The sequence below is a fragment of the Cebidichthys violaceus genome, unplaced genomic scaffold (assembly GCF_023349555.1).
Source record: "Cebidichthys violaceus isolate CVI_PGR_0920_01 unplaced genomic scaffold, fCebVio1.0.p SCAF_20, whole genome shotgun sequence".
Taxonomy (NCBI): Eukaryota; Metazoa; Chordata; class Actinopteri; order Perciformes; family Stichaeidae; genus Cebidichthys; species Cebidichthys violaceus.
In genome coordinates this window covers 12,618,766-12,637,581 of record NW_027176373.1, presented here as the reverse complement: position 1 = coordinate 12,637,581, position 18,816 = coordinate 12,618,766, and the positions used below count along the sequence as shown (strand labels likewise).

Here is an 18,816-nt window from a genome sequence, read left to right as displayed (position 1 = left end):
GAATGTTTTTTGTGACAAAGAAGTATCTGTTCCAATCACTCTATCAGAGAAAAATCAGAGTTGTAGAAATAGCTGGAAACTCAAGAGAGCCATGACATTATGTTCTTTACAAGTGTATGTAAACTTTTGACCACAACTGTGTGTGTGTGTGTGTGTGTGTGTGTGTGTGTGTGTGTGTGTGTGTGTGTGTGTGTGTGTGTGTGTGTGTGTGTGTGTGTGTGTGTGTATATATATATATATAGATATATATATATATATATATAGATATATATATATATATAGATATATATATATATAGATATATATAGATATATATATATATATATATATAATAGATATATATAGATATATATATATAGATATATATATATATAGATATAGATATATATATATATATAGATATATATAGATTATATATATATAGATATATAGATATATATAGATAGATAGATAGATAGATAGATAGATAGCTGGTCTTTTACCTTCTCAGCCTCACTTAACTGGAATATATATATATATATATATATATATATATATATATATATATATATATAGATAGATAGATAGCTGGTCTTTTACCTTCTCAGCCTCACTTAACTGGAACCTACCAAAAGTACAATAAAGTGAAGTAAACAAACTAAAACTAAGCTTTCAGAGCAAACAGAATGACAAACAAACTTCTTGGCTGGATGACTGGACTGCAAAGAAACCATCAGCTGAAGATCCGCTGTGATCAATATATAATTACAGAGCGGTGGCACTCGGCCCTTATGATGCACACCTGTCTTCACTATCGCTGATAAAGCAGAGGCTCCGCCCTGACGTCACAAAACATCATCACTGCAGGGCCCGGTTCCACAAAGCAGCTTCTACTTTGTGGGTACCTGGCTCCACTGAGCCTAACGTCGGTGATCCTGGGGCCTGTTCTACGGAGAGAGTTCAACATACCCAGAGTCTCTTTAGGTAACTAACAACCACCATCCTGCTAAGGGGTCCTACGAAGCCGGTTATCAACTCCACCCATTATCATCATCATCATTATCTACGTAGCCATGTCTTTGGTATAATGGGAGTATTTTTTGATGAACAAACTTTAACGAATATGTAATGCACATATGAAGTGCCGTGAGACTGTTTTGCTGGAGAAAAGAAGTTAATGTCTGATAAACTCTGTCTGACTGAAACGCTGCAATCACAATCATGGGAGCTTATTATGAGTGTGGGTGATTCCTGTCAGGAATCCTGTCGGGAATAAAATAATCTTTGTTCAATTAAAATGCAGCGATCATCATCATTATGCCTTCAGTGAGTTAAACTCTCCTCTGGATGTAAAAACAGAGCTTCCAACAGACAGAGTGGACCTTAAAAAAACAAACCCAAATGACTCTTTAGTACTTGTTACTTATAAACTGTAATTGCAATCTTTTGTCCATGGGGGGGATCCTGTAGGAACAATGGCGTGATCGTTTCCAGTGATCTCATTGGTCAGAGTCAGCCCTTCAACGAAACATAACTTTGCGAACACAAACTACTTACAAACTGATGTAATATAACCTGGGTAATATATTATAACTGAAAGACTGGACTGAAATTAATCATTTAAAGTGGCAGTAGATGTTTTCTTGCTTTAACTTATCGTTATGAAGTAAATGCTGATTGCACAATGTCATGGCTGTAGAATCATGGCACCATCGACTTTTCGACCGGGTCTCTAAAAAGCCTCACTTTCACTACGCAGTTCTGTCTGCCACCTGGTACAATCTCAATGAAGGCACAGAAGGAAGTGTGTAACCACTGTGCAACCAAAACAGGAAGAGAATAGGTATCGGTAGTATCAATGTAAGTTCTTTGCAGTTACTATCCCCAGTGGGGGAAATACTGGACGGTGAAACAACCGAAGTAAGCTAAGTTTTTGTTTTACTTTTTTAAGAAATTCCCTATATGAAACTAAAGTGCACAGAAGCAGAAGTGAAGACCTACTTGTCGTAGAGGATCATGGCATCGTTCTGAGCCTCCTGGCCGTCATACTGGCCCTTTTTAGCCGCTAGCTGGTTCTGGAAGTTGTCCGCCGCCAGCCAGAACTGCAGTATATTCATCGCCTCCTCCTTTTCCATGAACTGCAGGTGAAGGAGATGAAGCGCACAGAACAAGATCAAGATTAACCATGTGTCCTGTGTACACGCTGACATAGAGAATAAATGTTTACGCTGACAACCTTTGACTGTATTTGTGCATGGAGTGTCACTTTTGTATCAATAGGATGGTAGATAGTATAGGGAGCATCTACAGAGGGGTTTTGTGTTTAGTTATGTTTACTGTGGCCTCAGTTTACTACTGCTGTGATAATAGATAATCCCTCTGGAACAGGTAAATAAACTGATAGACACCGTTTTGTACAGGCAAGAGAGGACAAGTGTATGAGGAGGAGTCAAGAAGAAAACAAACAAAAGGTTTGATGGCACTGGTGTGTTTGTACTGAAACACCACGAATGGATCATGGTTTGGGAAGCACAGGGCCCGCTCACCTCAGAGAAGTAGAAGAGAGCCGACTCACAGAACAAGATGTCGGCCAGGAACACCGAGCCGCTGGTCAACACTTCGATCTGGTATTTACAGAAATGATGGCTCCGCAGGAAGTCGCTAAAGTGCCTGGAAACGAAAGAGATGAATACAGGCGCTGCTGTGGTTGTCAAGGTGGTAGAAATGACTAAAGGACTGCAGTTGAACTTTAATCTTAATGTGGAAACGTGGCGACACCTCGCTGTGTGAGTATTAACTCCTCTGGAAAATTAATAGACAGAAACTCACTGTTGCTCCAAGATGGCGAAGACTAGCGACTGTGCAATGACAAAGCAGTTTGGGTCCACCATGCCATCCTCGCCACATATCTTAGCTACACAGAGAGGAAAACATGATCTAAGAGGGGTGACTTTATGTGACTGAAACCAGTACATTTATATTGCCGATGGCCGTATCTTACCAACTATGTCGTTTCTGATCTGTTCTGTGATGGGGATGGGCCTCACAGCGTCCGGAGAGATGTACTTGGTGAAGATTGTAACTGCATCTTTCTCTATACCTGGAAAAACAAAGAGAAAAATAGCTGAACATCCAGTGATGCTACAACATACATAGAAGTGATGTTTCTGTGTGAGAAGACTGTACATGGAAGCACCAAGAGGATATTCCACACTAAAAAGACAAACTTCTTAAGATAACTACCTGATTTGTCTAACTCAGACTTCTAAATCCTCATATTAAAAAGGTGATATCACAGTTAACAACTACTTGCTATGTAAAGATATAGTGGCGTTTTTGTGCGTTTCATTTGTGCGTGCTTTTGGTGTATGCAAGTCTGTGTGTGTGCCCCACCGGCTAGCTAATTGCCGCCACTCTGTACCACTTACAGCTGTTAGCACAGCTAGCTGCCGACTCAGCCGTTGTCATGTTGAGAGCTATGTGAAGGCAATCCATCAAACCTAGATACTCTCTGAATTTTTTATATGTGCACCTTCAACTTACACCGAAAATTTACATTGAAATCTGAATAGGCAGGGATCGCTTTACAGCCGGTATGAACAATAAACAATATTGTACGTATGGGCATGTTTTAAAATAAACTTGAAAAACGTGGACCTATCCTGTAAAGCGGCAAAAGACAGCAGAGTCAACTAAGTCGGAATGATTTGTTCCGTTTCCACTGCACTTGCCCACTAGGTATGTAAAGAAGATGAACTTTTATATCTTGTACAAACACAACTATGAAGAGAGGAACTTGTGTAAAGGTGACTCACTTTTCATGAGTTGGGCAGAGAGGTCTCGCAGGGTGCTGATTGACTGTAGCTTGTAGGGCGTCCCCGTCCCGGAGTGGGCCTGCCTGCTGGGGGTGTCTGCTCGAGGAGTGCTGGATCTCAGGCCGGCCTCTGCGCTGGAGGAGTCCCGGCGCTCCGAGTGCGGCGTCGCCCGCTCACCGCTACTGTCCTTGGGGAGGGCATCGGGTGCACGTTGGGCCGGCTCCGGCGGCTCAGAGCCGCCGGGGGAGGCGGGGACGGGCTCGGCCAGAGCGCTTTGTTTGACAGAGTTCAGGCTGTGCGCTCGGACCCGCAACCAGCTGGCCGAGCGGAAGCTCTCAGCCTCCAGCCAGAAGCGGACCAGGTGGTCGGCGCCCTGTTGTTCCATGAAATGCATGTAGTGGGGTATCGCCACGTTATCCCGGAGGACGTGCTCCACCGTCTTGGACAGCCGAGAGCGGTCATCTTGGGGCTGATAGTTCACACTGGAGTGACCTGGAACGCACAAACGCACACGATTGAGTAATCCACTTAGCACAGGTCACTTTTATAAGCTTCTTTTTTTAGTCAATAGTGTATTTCTAGCTACAAGAAAATTCAGAAATAAGATTGAGCTGCCTTTAAGTGCAAATTAGACACTGCAGCACTCCAATAACTGACTGAGCAGCACACTTTCTTTGATTTGCAGGTTTCAACTTTCATAATAGAAGGAAGATAAGTTGTGCAGGATATTGATGGGAGTTGCAACATGAAGTGAAAGATAAGAAAAAAAAAAAAAAGTGAATTGTCCGTGTTCAGCTCTCTCATGACTGAAGGCTGGAACGTGAGCTGAATCTAAACTCCTGCTTTTGCAGCCTTGTGAATCTCTCTCACTCACTCACACACTCACACACTCACACACACACCTCGGACTGAGCAATTTCACAGGTGATTTAACCCGGACAAACTTTTCAGAATCACACATCTCCATCATCTGTGTGTCTGCCCGTCAATCACGTGTGTGTGTGTGTGTGTGTGTGTGTGTGTGTGTGTGTGTGTGTGTGTGTGTGTGTGTGTGTGTGTGTGTGTGTGTGTGTGGTGATCAGCAGTAACTGTGGCAGCCATGGCAACATTTGCCAGGCCCCAAACTCCTGTTAGCATGCTGTATCATTTGACTTTACGATGTCTCAAATTCAGTGTCTATTTGAGTAACACCCACCATCCTGGACTACAAAACAAACACCCCCCCCCCCCAATAAACAAGGGAGCGCGCTCATTGAATACAAACCATGACACTTGCTGGATTATGAATCAGAGCACATCAGCTGTAGTTGGGGCTGAGGCTTTTTTGGCTTCTTGAGTGTTTTGTTTACTCTTTAAAAAACAAAATAGCGCTGCAAGAGGTGTCGCCCAGTGTGAGGCACTTATCAATCAGCCTCTTCAGACTCCTTAAGACCTCGTAGACAAGTGCACCTTAATAAGGAAAGCTGAACGCAACCAGTGCAGCAACCTGCGTCTGCCTTGGATCATAAAAATAGAGCCTCATCTGAATCTTTGAGCGTCAGTCAACGTCCGTTATATAATCAGCTTTGTGCTCTTTCAGCCCCAAACAAAAGAGAGGATGAATCCTGAGATCATGTTCAATGTAATGGTTCTCACTGTCTTTCAGTCTCAGCTCTAGGTTGAACTGCCATGGCTGCCTACAAGCTGTCAGTGAAACTAACCCATCTTGCCTCTTTGAATCCTCCTCACTCACTCACTCACTCACTCACTCACTCACTCACTCACTCACTCACTCACTCACTTCCTTCCTTCCTTCCTCTCTCATCTTGTGTTTAAAACCACAGCCTCGTAAAACACTGATGCGTTTCATTCTTGTTTTGCTGTCCGGGCGGCGGCACAGGTTCGTCCACCTCCGTCTGACTCACCTCCGCTATTCTCTGGACAACTTGCTCGTGCAGTTCTCGTCGCTGCTGTCACTCAACACGCCATTCATGTGTTCGCCTCCGTATTCTGGCATGTAGCGTACACAACCCAGAATCTAATTCACGAGCACTACTGATCAACTTCAGGAGAAGAATGTCTGGGCGTGTTTTAAAAGAAATACATGAAGTCATGCGAGTGCGTCACACAGCACTAATGAAGGGAGTGTCTTCCATTTGCACAAGACAGTGTGCTGCTGTTTAAGCCGTGTTAGTGAAGCGAGTCACACTCTGTAGCTGCAGCACATTACTATGAGAAAACTAATTATCCCTTTAAAAGGTTAAACGGGAGCCTAAGAGGCAAACATTGCAAAGTTTATAATTCCTTATATTGTGTTAATTTGATTAATTTTCATATTATTGTGTGTTATAGTTGATTCATTGTTTTTCTGTGCTTATGTTGTGCTTTTATTATTTGGCAGACCCTGCAAACATGCTGCAATGAGCACATTGACATACGATCATATTATTCACACAATCACAGTAAATTCCATCAATCAGTCGAATCAGCAACTATCTTGATAATTAATATTTCAGTTTTCATGAAAATAAACCATACATTTTTAAAAATTTTAAAATGAAAGCCTCACCTTGGACCTTGAAATTGAAAAATCATAGTCTCAACAATTAACTGAGAGAACTAGCACATTAATCAATAATTAAAACAAGTAGTTAGTTGCAGCTCTACTCCTTTTGCTATTCTAATCAGTTGAGAAACCCAGAAATGCAGATGTTCCACCTAAACACACTAACTCTTTAGCTACATTTCAGAATACACCTCAAATGTATGTGTTCTAATGTTCGGTTGGGTCTTCATACATGATCACTAAAAGCAAAATACAGACACACGGAAGCTGGCTCCCTACCAAGATCTCCAAAGTGCGCAGCCTCCATGTGGCTCGGCTGTTTCTTGAGGATGGCAGTGCGACCGCGGGCAAAAGAGTCCATGTTGGCAGAGATGGCGTTGATGGCCACATGGCTGGGCCCGGCAGCGTCTTGGACGGCATGGTGGTTCCTCAGTCCTGGTGATGGAGAGTGAGGGCTGGGTGAGGCTGTGTGGGTGGAGGACAGAAAACAGGCATTAGGCAACAACAAAAAAAGAAGAAAAGGAGTACAATGATATCAAAGATCTGAGCGGCCTGAATGTATGACATCAGTGTGACTTGTATGAAAAGGTCTTTTTAGCGAAGGCTTTTCAAAGAGCTCACAGTTAGTTCAGAGGCCTCGGGGGTTGTGAGGAGAGATGTTTGAGAAGACAGACCGCTCAGTGTTTGTTTGAATGTGAGCTGCATGTGTTTCACTGAGTAGCTTGAGGTTCAAAATGTCATAAACCAACTGAAGCGAAGAGCCACTTGAATCACTTCAGTAAGGAGGCAAATCTCACTTTGCACACGAGCAAAAAAAAAAAACATCTCTGCGACGATGAACTCACCTCTGTTGGCTTTAACGTCCGTCGTTCTCTCGGGTTCTTTGCTTTTGGCTGTGGGGAGAAAGACGAGAGGCGAGATGTAACCGGAGAAGGATGCAGCATTTTCATTCACAACACGGGGCGAGACCAGCGAGCACGCAGCACATACATGGTGACATCCATTGACGTGTGAGGTAACGGGAAGACTGGAACTCACTATCGAGTTACATAATGACGTTAGTGAGGAAACTGATATACTAGAGAAGCAAACAAACAATTTCCTTCAGAGCTGCTTCCTTACTGCTGCGGACAGATGAGGTAAATAGGGAAGCTGTATTCTGATATGTGAAAGCCCTCTTTGAGAGGCCTCCATACTGTATGTCTGCATTAAGAGTCCTTCCTAAGATTGGTGGCCGTGGTCTATCAGCTCTGGTGGGTCCTGGGCAAGTTCAAAGTCTAGTGAAGCTGACTGTCTGACAGCTCACACCTGAAGCCCTCTAAGAGATGCGCGCCACTCCAAAGCTCGGTGGCCAACTGTCAAATAAAAAAATTTAATATGTGGCCTGCAGTGGAATAAGTGCACAAACATGGTGGCAACCACTCATCAGAGTGACTCACCATTTGTATCTTCAGATTAGGCCGCTGCTGCTGCTGCTGCTGCAGCAGAGGGCAGTCAGGATACGTATCAATTTCGAGCACTGACATTACAAAATGGACTGGAAGGCCCGGGGCGAATGTGCTTTCAGCGGGACAATTTGGACGGAGCTGTCTGCGAGTGTACGCGTCGACAAAGAGTCTGAGTCGGCTGGCACGGAGAGGCTGTCTGTCACAGCTGAGAGATGTGGCTTTTAGAAAGGAGCTCCGACAACCTCTGCTGCGCTGAGCGGAATCGCGGTACAGATGACACCAGACATCTTTGTTCCAAATAAATACTCAGATGGGACCGTGATGAGTTGCTGCAATGGATGTTTTTGGTTATAAAAAACAAAACGATAAGTCTGTGTTACTACCAGCAAAATGGACACACAGCATTGGTGTACAGCGATTATAAACCAGCTCAATCAGAGAGAAAAGCAACAGCAGCTTTATATTTTCTTTAAAAAAATAGCACCACTTACTAGCACAAGCACCGTGAGGACTCACTTTAGTCTCAAACAGTGCTCTATTGACAGCAAAGCATCGAGATGTGTTGCAGTGAATGATGCACTTGCTATGTAGATTGATGGCGTGGGCCAAACGTAACTGAATGAATGAAGGGAATCAAACTGATAAAAGAAAACGTCAATGCCGCCTGAATGAACAAAGTACAACAACCTACAGATAACACTGACAACTCTGTATTATTACCTTTACAGTAGCAATTTGATTAATCTATTGTCCCACCTGACTCATTATTTGACATTAGTGCTATAACTTCTTTGCAAAACTTCAGTAAAACTTTGTCTGTATAATTCAACCATGCCCTACACCAAACACTACACTTACTTCCTGTAAGCACAGAGTGTCATCCTGGTGCAGAGCTATACAAGTGCCCTCTCTCTAATATTTCCTCATTTTGGAGACCTGCTGTGTCAGCTGCTTTGACTGCTGTAGCCTGACGAGGAAAAACCCACTGATCTCGCTCATGAAGATGGACAACGGTGGTCTGGTACTGAAGTTGACTCTGGAGATTTCACGAATGAACACGAGCAGACTTCAGTTAAACAGTTTCACAATGCTCTACCCTCATTGATATGAATGGTGTGGACAAAATATGAGATGCACCTGTGAGTACAATGTAACTACAGCATTCAAAATAAAGCTAAATCAATGTCTACAACAACAATTCCATACGTTTAAGACACACTATGTATGTCATGCAATGACCATTCTTTTAAGCCAAAACGATGAGGGTTTAGCCTGAAATAACACGAGTCCATGTTGTGGTAGAAAACCAACATTCAGGTTCAATTTAATCATCTCCTTCAACTCCACGTTGGATGATGCTATCCAGTCTAGCTAACGTTACATCCCTTTTCGGTCAAATATTTCTTAACGAAGACTACACATTTAATTTAAGATAACCAACAACTCTTATTCACATACAACGGGCTATTGTTAAGTGTATTTTTCATATCTCCTGCTGGTTAAAATAATATTGGCTCTGATGAAGCTAGCTAACGTTAGCTTCCATAGCACAGTCCGACACTTTTGTCAAGTGATGTATGTCACGTGTAAAAGTGCTCGTTGGGAGTCTTTAACCTGAAGAAGCACTATTTTATGCAAACATAATCATGTTGAAGGGTCTAATTGGTACAACGTTCTGCTGACAGCTCTCTGTGGCGGATGTATTTCCACCCTGGCTAACATCAGGTCAGGCAGGGAGGATAGAGAGGCCACCGCTAACCTAACCGTGCCACTGCAAGAGCAGCGGCGGAAGAAAAATCTCACTTCCACAAACACCCACGCTGTCACTGGTCAATTTGCTTGCGGCCGCAGCCTCGACCACATTGGTTACATCTTATCGGGCAACAGTCTCTCCTCAGCCGGACTCTCTTAGCTGCTAGCTACCGTTGACGTTGCAGCACTCAAGGGGGAGCTTCCTCACCTTTCCTCTTGAAAAACGACATGACGGGTTTCACACTGTGACAGTTTCCTCAGCTCACTGACACCATCCCGTGGCTCCGCGGGTCCCTTCATTCAAATGCATCTGTTCTGGACACTCCTGAGGTGGAAATGGGTTGTTATCGCAGCCCAGGTGAGTGCTGTCAAATTCCAGTTTTCGCCAAATCCAAGCCCAGCACAGCGGCCATATTGTCAATAAACGTCTTACTTCCGGGCTGGTGCGGCAGCAGCATTGTGGGAAATTATGTGTTACCTGCTCCGGCCAGAAGATGGCGACATTTCAACGCTTGAGAATTACAGTATTGCAGCTGAGTCAAATGATTGTGTGAGGTAATATGATTTCTACCGTTTAATACATTAATTTAAATACAATTAAAAAATTATATTTTTTATATTTGTAATAATATATTATCAATACATCGTTATCAGAACTCTAAATAGATAAATAAAGCAGCTATTACTTACTTATGAAACCAAACAGTACCATGACAATTAAAATATGCTGTTTTTAAGTTTCTATGTACAGACATCCTCTTGGCCTCTGTTGTCATTGACTGTACATGAAGTTGGAAAAAAGCAATACTTCAACCATATTAAAGTAATTATACATTTCCGTGCATGTTTTGCTTAAATTTACATCTTCGGACATTTTTCAATAACCATGATCCAAAGGTCAGAACAGTTTCCATCTTAACAATGACTATATGTGACATTACTGCTGCTAGCCCAATTATATCTGATAGAACTGTACCACAACTTTAAGTGTTGTTTTGTAAAAAGGCCAAACCTATCATTCCTTGATGCCAATTTTCATGTATTTATATTTTGGAAACATTTGTCAGTGTGAATATGAATTAGGGCAGCAGAGGGATAAACCTTTGATCTAAATGTTGTAATGGCAGTTATAATGCTTTCTCAAACAAAAGAGAGATGAAAGTCAGAATAATAAACAAACAAAATGTGTGGGTTTGTAAATGAGCCTTTATTACTTTATTACATACACACATTGTTCCGCCTGTTTTGATGTGGTCATTTTGTGTCCAGTGTTATAATAAACACAGAAGTCAATTTTAGCTTGGAACCCAGGATGACGGTTACACTTAACCAGTCATACAAATGTTAACTTTGTTGTTGATTATTTATTTTTCACCTGGTGGCTATTTAAGTACTAGCACAGGTGTTTTCACTTCTGGCTGATTAGAGCTCTGCAATCATGCCTCAACAAATGCAACTGTGTGAGATATGAGGGAGTTATGGAGCAAGTGCTTCCTAAAAAAGGAGGCCTTATTAAGAAAATAAGTGAAAATACACATCTGTTAAAGAAATGATTGTCCTAGTTTCCTCTCTGTGCATAGACATTACAGCCACCGTCTGTTCTTATCATGATGAAGTTGGCAGGCAACAAAGTTGTTCAAGGTCCCACGTTTACTATTCTACTGCATTCATTGAACAAACAGCCACGACTCTCCGTATTCAACATTGTTTTTATTACATGAAAAGTGCAGATTTGTGATTGAAGAGCAGAGATTTGAAAATAAATGTTGCGTTTTCATTGGAAAAATGTTCCCATGCAGTTCAACAACACACAGAACTTAGTATAAATCACACATCGCTTGATTAATCAAAACCATCGAGAGATACTGAGCTGCGAAACGTGACGTATTCATTCCTTCGCCTTTCAATCTCGTCCAACTCCATGGGTGTCCTCGGGCCTGTCGATGCGGTAGACGAACTCTGCCGACATGAAGTAGCCCAGGTACTCCACGCTGTCGGGGGTGGTGTCTATGTAGTAGTGGCCACCTTCTCCGTGGTGGCTGAAGCAGTGGGTGTGCTCCACGCGCAGGTCCAAACCCTGCAAACGCATGAACGAGACGCATTACGAAGCGGCCTGCTTTGCCGATCGGTGCTCATCTCGTGTCGTATCTGCCTCACTGAGACGAGCGCTTGCTTTACTCACGGGGTCTCTGGATACCAGCACCGACTGGCAGATGAGCGGGGCGCTGACCTCAAAGTGCTTGAGCCACTTGTTGACGTCGTCGTCGGTGTTGAGGGGGCAGGCCGAGAACTCTCTTGGCTGTAGATATGAGCATATAGATGGAAATAAATCATGCCATGGAACTGTCAGAAACTAATCGTGTACTGTGTTGAAATGTCCAATATTTACCATGATGTGGATTTTGGCTTTCCCTTTCTGGATGATGAAGGTGCCCCCCAGAGCCAGGCTTTTATCAGGGTAGTGACCTTCTAGAGTGCTCCTCAGGGCCGTCACCAGACTGTGGGCCCCTGTTCTCTTCTTGGCCCTCACCTCAATGACCTGGAGATGAAGAGGTGAAGAGGAAACAACACTTTCCTTTTGTTAATGTTTATCTTCTCTGATGTCGGGAGCACAGATATGATGGGGCTGAAGTTCACGCGTAACAACTTTAGCCGGGTTACTAACCTACAGATAATTGGGTTTAAGTTCATATACACCTAGAGGTGTTTCGTTATTTGACAAAAACAAAATGACAAAAGCATTTTTTGAACGGCATGCACCATGGTTTGCTCTCAGAGACAAGAAGCCGCACATCTTGTTTGATCTGATGAGACTCATTACCTTTCCAGACTTCCCCTCACAGGCGTACAGATTGCCCAGCAGTCCAAAGCTGCAGTCAGAGAATTTGTTGCTGTATTTTTCTTGCAGACACCGGCCATCGGCCGGGTTGATGGAGGAGAAGTAGCTTCCGTTCACTGCGGGCCTTCCCTCCGCTTCGGTCAGAACCAGAGGCATCATCTGTGGACGAGAACATTTAGAATCTGCTTCATTGCAGAGCAACTTCTCTCGCGCATGCCAGATGTGCAGCTTTCAGTTAGAGACAGTCCAAACAGAAAGCAACCCCACAACTACCCAAACTTTGTCTTTTTCAATCCATTATTTACTCTGTAGTCAGACATCCGGATATAACCATGATCATGAAAGCTAAACTATCTTAAATAAGACCTTACTGGAGCCAGTTTTTTATTACTTTTTAAGCCACTGTTTTAACAAATCATTGTTATCTTGGGGTTCCACTCCAGTGGGAAAGGCTGGAGAGCTGCACCCTAAGTAACGGTATTTTAGCCAGAATCTGTGGTGTGCAGTAAAACTGATTCACCTCTGCATTCATTCCCACAATCCTGCTGGGAACAGCTGCTGCACCGAGGACGAAGGCTCCTGGCAGCTCCAGCTCCTTTGATATGGTGTTCATGTTGTATTCCTGGGAGGAAGAGAGGCGACAATATAATAATCACATTGGATTATTATACACACAATATTTTGTAATTAAAAAAAAAAACTACCTTGTGCTTTTGAACCAAGGGTACCAGGTACGGCACGCCACCAACATCAGTGATGCGAGGCTTTCCACACAAGCCTGCAGCATGAGGACAGAGGTGATCAACAACATGACACAAATCCTATTTATCAACTTCACAATTCTGATAAAATGCTTTTTGTAACCATTATTTATAGACAAGTATAGATATAATCATATATCTTTAATGTAAGATCAAATAAATCCACATTTTGAAATAGGCAGCTCTTGGCCTGGGAGTGTAAGGGTAAAAACTAAGTGTCAAAATGAGCAAGATTGGACTAAATACATAATGTAAGACATGCATGAGGAATTTGATTCTGCCTCTTAGATGTATACAGAGTGTATAGTTTTTTTACATTATGGGAAATGGGACTGCAGTGCACACTGTGGAAGAACGCAGTGCACTTGTACCTGATTGGCTCTTACCTTTGACAGGAAAGTGGAAGGGCTCTTTGGTGAGATCGGGACACTCCACAACACTCACCTGAACTTCTGCAAAGTTGTCTTCCAGTCCTGCTTGAAGCACTGCAACCAGCAACACGTCTTTGTTATGCTCTCTCTATATATGTATATATATATATATATATATATATATATATATATATATATATATATATATATATATATATATAGATAGATAGATAAACATGCAGTTTCATAAACATTCTTAGGCTGCGCCACTGATGTCCTTACCACCACGCAGTTCCTCTAAATCTGGCGCGTGCAGCTGAACCTTTTCCGTTTTGCTGATTTGTGCCATAACTGTTGTTGAAGTTAAAAGGACCAGCAGACTGTCAGCGAGGCAGGAGAAGTCGACTGCTAAAGCGAGCACATACCGAATGGTTGAAGTCCAACCAAAGAGTAAATACTACCAAGATAGTTCCTACCCCACATAGTTTGCTTCCTCGTCTATGCAGCCCCTTTATTAACATAACTGCCTCAATTTTTTTTCGTAGGTACTATTGTAAGAATAGATAGAGTTTTATGTCACGTTCACTTATGAATGTTAAACAAACGGGGGATTAAGAGCAGCTCGTATTTACTGAGGGAATCACAGACAAAGAGACAAAACGGAAGTAGAAAGAGTGGAGCCTCTTGCTCATTTGTCCATTCCCGCCTGCTCGTTGGTCCTTGGTCAGGTGACTATTCGTCACGTCGGAAACGTTTAGAAACTTCCGTATTGGTTCACACACACATGTGGCACATACCCGCTTTTACTTTGTTTTGTTTTTTGGTGCAGGTCAAGGTGCAGCTATACACGTTGCTATACGACATTACCGAGATGTTTAGTTAATAATCATCCGTGTGCATCCAAAGCGGACATATAATCGGAGACAACTAACATATTTAGAGCGTATGTTTGTTCGAGGCAGGCTACAAGTGGATCTTTTTTTTACTATTTCTTGCCAATGAAGACCTCCTCTAGTTTAATCTCTGCCCTTTGCTAATCTGCACAATGACTGGAGTGCATCATTCTCTAAATGGGACTCAATCCGAAATTGGATTGAGTCTTGAGTCTTCTGTGGGACAGGGCAGACAGGATACAGTGTCTAATGGTTCTGCTGAAGAAGAGAGGTAAGGACTACTTACTTAAAGTACTACTACTACTACACATGTCGCAAGTATGATACACCTTTCCCCCAATAACAGCAGCCTGAAAAAAAATCCCCAGCTTGGCTTTCTAAATGTATGTGTTCCTCTGCAGGGACTCGGGGGACAGCCTGTTCATAACCCAAAAGACAGGAACGTTACCTGAGGCTGGGAGGTCAGGAAGACGACCTCTCTACAGCAGGAGATCAAAGCCCGTATCTCCCAGAGATTTAGAGGAAAGTGAAGACAGTTCATCGTCCACTTCCTGCGATGAAGAGCTCAAAACTCACAAGTGGAGGAGAAGAAGGAAATACTCCCTGCCGAAATACAGTTTCCCTTTCCTTCAAGAGCGGAAGCTCCAAAGCGGTCCGTTACCCGACCAGAACAAAAGCCTTCATGTATGGATGGCCAATACTCAGATACACATTTGTTTGCCGGCTGGTGTTGCTGTAGAACGTCATCAAGTGTAAATGTTATTTTTGCGCTGAAGTCTTTCCTTGTTTCAGAATTACACGATTGGCGGCTTCTTTAAATGTCTCGGAGAGCTGAGGCAGAGCTCTCGAAGAGGAGAGAATCTGGAGTCATCTTTACCAACAGTAGACATGGATGGGGAGAACCTATCTATGTTGTCAGAGTAAGTTTATGTCAAGGAATAACCATGCTTATTTGGAAGTTCTAACCATCAACACCCACTAACAGACTTATCTGTACTCATCTTAATATTATTTTTTTCAAGCCCAATTTTAGAAAACTCTACAAACAGTTTTATAGTTTTAAAAAAAAATCCATCAGTCTGGTTTAGTGCAGAGACAACCCTTGTAAAGGTTGATGAGATTAGGATAAATGTAGATGCCGTTAAGTTTTTGGTACCACTTGATCTGAGTGCATTCGATACAGTTGATCACAAAAGTCTTTGAAATAAACTTGGGGAACACATCAGTTGGTCTGCAGCAGTGTTTAACAGATATGCCTCTTATCTTTCAGGCAGAGAGTTCTAGATTACGAATACAATACCGTGTGGGATCCCTCAAGGATCAATTTTAGGGCCACTGCTTTTTTAAATCTGTACATGTTAGCCTAGCTCCGACATTGTTTTGAATAAAACAATGTCCATTCTGTTCCAGAGAAGAAGGAGAGAGGTCAGAAGACGAAGACATTAAAGTGGTGGTAAGCAGGCCGTTGAAATCTTACACGTTGTTGCACCTTTATTTGTGAACTCAGCCTATAATCTGTGTGTCACCTCACAGGAGAGGAAACACTTCGTGGCATCAGCCAAAATGAAGAGCCAACAGACCTGGTGCAACCAGTTAAAAGAACAACGGAGGAGGAAAATTGACACACAAAAGGGAAAAGCATCCAAGCCTGTAGCGGAACAGGCAGGTCCAAGACCAGGAAGCCAACGTCTCCTCCACAGACCCCCAGACCGTACAGCTGTCACTAAGGTAAAGAAGAGGAGAAAAGAAGAGTCAGAGGGTCTGCGCGTTGCAGCATCTATGAACATGGAGGCAAAAGAAACTCCCAGCCTGTCTGAGGGTTGTAGGGCAGCAAAGACCAGCGATGTGCTGGAAGTGAATGGAAAAAATGTGATGGAGGGCTCGTCAGGTGCTGATAACACACTGAGGCAGGAGGAGAGAGATATTCCCGATTCAACACAGAAGAAAAAGAGAAAAAATAATAAGTCCCGAGCAGAAAGTGTTGGACAGGAAGTGGACGTGAGAGTGGATGATTCTGTGGTTTCAGTGAGGTGTAACGTGGAGGATGATGGAAAGAAGAAGAAGAAGAAGAAGAAGAAGAAGAGGAAAAGAAGTGGCGAGGATGTCGAGCTGTTACAGTCGGGTGCAGTTGCCGAACCTCTAAATGATGATGCTGACATACAGAAGAAGAAGAAAAAAAGGAAAAAAGAATTGGGAATTGTGATAACGGAGGAACATGAAGTAGAGGAGGCCTCGAATAGGACTTTGGATTTGTCGCCGGTGTCGACAGAACCGTTAGAGGCGTCGGGACATTGTTCGGAAAATGCTGCGATTGCTCAAGAAACCGTAGCATCCAGTTTTGTCAAACGGAAAAAGCACAAAAAGAAGCAACAGTCATTCTCTAACAATGCTCCTCGAGACGGAGAAGAGGGTGCAGATGTGAGCTTTGATCTGGATGATGATTCTGTAACTTTGGCTAAAGATTCAGGTACGTCACTGAAGAAGAAGAGGAAAAGTCTCTCTGAGGGAAGGTATTTCTCTTCTTACACTCCTGAAGAAAAGGGAAAGTTTAAAAACGTATATCACCAGAAAACAAATGAGGACCTTGAAGAGCAAAATGCTGAACCGGTGACTAAAAAAAAGAGTGAGATATTTAGCAGGGGTGTATCTGAAGACAAAGTGGTGCAAAGCGATGATTCAGCGTCTGCACGGGAAAAAGAAAAGAAGAGGAACTCATCCTTCCTCGTCGCTGATGCAGAGGAAAACGATGTGGAGGAACTAAATGACGGGGTCACGAAACGGAAAAGGAAGAGGAAGACGTCTGCAGAGCAGCACAGCGTGGAAAATGGTCACGAGCAGGATTGTGAGGAACCGGACGAAACACGTCGGGGTGCTTTGCCTCAATCCACTGACACGGGGAGGAAAAAGAAAAAGAAACGTACGGGAAGTGAGAGTGAAGGATTAGATGGTGCAGCTAACGCAGCGTTTTCTCCACATGATGAGGTGTTGAAAAAGAAGAAGAAAAAGTGCAATGATGTGATGAAAGAAGGTCCACCAACCACCACGACCTGTAGCTCAGTTTCACGCAAGGAAAAAGGCAAACGCTGTGGCGGTGTGAAAGTGTCTCATGATGGCAGTACTCATGCGAGCACAGAAATGCTGACCTCGGTCGAATGTGATTCAGCGTCTTCGGAGATGCCTGGAAGTCAGGCATCAAAAGACGCGAGAGACAAGAAGAAGAAATTACAAAATGAGGGAAAGTCGTCGACCGAGTCTGCTGAGTTAGAGCCTATAGAAAACAAAATGAAGCAGAAGGAGAGAAACAATCAATCAACCACACCAGAGACTTCAGACATTGTAAAGAAGAAGCACAGAAAGCTCAAGTGGAAACTTCATAATCCCAACAAGGACTTCTTTACTGACTGTTAGTTTGAACTCACCGATTGGATGAACTGTGGTTTGAGTCTGTTCAGGACAGCTGATGCAGCAGCATGCGGGACGCCCTGTGTCTTTTTAGATGGACAGTGTTACAGTGAACATGTGAAAAGATTTTTTTTTTAAATATATATTGATATGTTTTGTATCAAAGCATTTTAGCTACACACTTCTCAACCTTTTTGGTGTTGAGTTGAACTGAAAAATAACAACACACCATAATAAACCATAATGATTACTTGAATATGAAATCTGTTGAATATGAACATTTGAATATTTGGTGGAAAAGAATGTCACATTTGTTAATTAAAACAATCTCAAATGATTGTAATCAAATTGTTTGTGAAACAAAAACAAACATGGAAATTTCTGAAATTGTATCTTCTATTTTAGTGTTTTTTTTCTGTTTTTAATGTGCAGTAACCCCATAATCTGTGCACAGCCTGCCACCTAATGGACGTTTGGTTCTCACTGTCTGATGGTGGGCCTTTCCTTAAACTTGTCCTGTTTTTGTATTTTGCTCCACCATAAAATGTGTAAAAAGTTTTGAGTGGTTTTGGCAGACCAACATGCTAAATATTTTCTTTTCTTTTTTTTTCCAAAATTCAGCTGTGGCTTGGTTTAATACAAATAAAAGTCATTGATATGTCAGGTCCTATTTATCTGCTTCTGCATTTGTGGATTCTATACATTTAGTAAGGGGAGTCATGGCATTCATTAACCTTAGGAACAGTAATATAGTTACTGAATGTGTTAGGTTATATAAGTAATTTGTTTTACTGAAAACAAACTTGTGTCAATCCTAGGCTAATGTGTAAAGCTCCTGCTTTACACATTAGCCTAGGATTGACACAAGTTTGTGTCAATCCTAGTGGTGAAAAGAAAAAAAGCTTGGATTGTATTTTCTGTCCTCGTTTTCTTGTAACGTTATATCCACTGGCATTTTGTTTTTCTTAAACATCTCAAAATGTTTTATTTTGAAGGCCATGGCCGGAAGTA

At 42.6% G+C, this 18,816-nt stretch overlaps 3 protein-coding genes across 3 annotated transcripts; 1 reads left to right on the top strand and 2 right to left on the bottom strand.

Moving 5' to 3' along the window:
- Window positions 1–612: 612 nt before the first annotated feature.
- Window positions 613–9,952, bottom strand: LOC137876789 (A-kinase anchor protein 10, mitochondrial-like). The gene is made up of 8 exons (XM_068716592.1): window positions 9,748–9,952; window positions 7,185–7,232; window positions 6,619–6,804; window positions 3,795–4,286; window positions 2,981–3,079; window positions 2,809–2,893; window positions 2,526–2,649; window positions 613–2,117 (listed from the first exon to the last, which is right to left on the bottom strand). The coding sequence occupies exons 1-8, from the start codon at window positions 9,767–9,769 to the stop codon at window positions 1,977–1,979; spliced, it is 1,197 nt and encodes a 398-aa protein (XP_068572693.1). The 5' UTR covers window positions 9,770–9,952; the 3' UTR covers window positions 613–1,976.
- Window positions 9,953–11,232: 1,280 nt separating this feature from the next.
- On the bottom strand, window positions 11,233–13,955 carry cunh11orf54 (chromosome unknown C11orf54 homolog). The gene is made up of 8 exons (XM_068716431.1): window positions 13,793–13,955; window positions 13,526–13,624; window positions 13,083–13,156; window positions 12,899–13,000; window positions 12,361–12,537; window positions 11,929–12,078; window positions 11,722–11,838; window positions 11,233–11,616 (listed from the first exon to the last, which is right to left on the bottom strand). The coding sequence occupies exons 1-8, from the start codon at window positions 13,857–13,859 to the stop codon at window positions 11,443–11,445; spliced, it is 960 nt and encodes a 319-aa protein (XP_068572532.1). The 5' UTR covers window positions 13,860–13,955; the 3' UTR covers window positions 11,233–11,442.
- Window positions 13,956–14,150: 195 nt separating this feature from the next.
- LOC137876656 (protein LYRIC-like) lies at window positions 14,151–18,472 on the top strand. The gene is made up of 5 exons (XM_068716429.1): window positions 14,151–14,674; window positions 14,805–15,087; window positions 15,196–15,323; window positions 15,814–15,856; window positions 15,937–18,472. The coding sequence occupies exons 1-5, from the start codon at window positions 14,556–14,558 to the stop codon at window positions 17,809–17,811; spliced, it is 2,448 nt and encodes an 815-aa protein (XP_068572530.1). The 5' UTR covers window positions 14,151–14,555; the 3' UTR covers window positions 17,812–18,472.
- Window positions 18,473–18,816: the final 344 nt, after the last annotated feature.

Coding starts and splice junctions, on each gene's coding strand:
- LOC137876656 (XM_068716429.1), top strand. CDS start 14,556: ATGACTGGAGTGCATCATTCTCTAAATGGGACTCAATCCGAAATTGGA. Junction 14,675..14,804: donor GGTTCTGCTGAAGAAGAGAG/GTAAGGACTACT, acceptor GTTCCTCTGCAG/GGACTCGGGGGACAGCCTGT. Junction 15,088..15,195: donor ACCAGAACAAAAGCCTTCAT/GTATGGATGGCC, acceptor TCCTTGTTTCAG/AATTACACGATTGGCGGCTT.
- cunh11orf54 (XM_068716431.1), bottom strand. CDS start 13,859: ATGGCACAAATCAGCAAAACGGAAAAGGTTCAGCTGCACGCGCCAGAT. Junction 13,625..13,792: donor TTTAGAGGAACTGCGTGGTG/GTAAGGACATCA, acceptor TGCTGGTTGCAG/TGCTTCAAGCAGGACTGGAA. Junction 13,157..13,525: donor CTTCCACTTTCCTGTCAAAG/GTAAGAGCCAAT, acceptor CTCATGCTGCAG/GCTTGTGTGGAAAGCCTCGC.
- LOC137876789 (XM_068716592.1), bottom strand. CDS start 9,769: ATGTCGTTTTTCAAGAGGAAAG. Junction 7,233..9,747: donor GTCGTTTTTCAAGAGGAAAG/GTGAGGAAGCTC, acceptor TTCTCCCCACAG/CCAAAAGCAAAGAACCCGAG. Junction 2,650..2,808: donor TTCGCCATCTTGGAGCAACA/GTGAGTTTCTGT, acceptor TTTCGTTTCCAG/GCACTTTAGCGACTTCCTGC.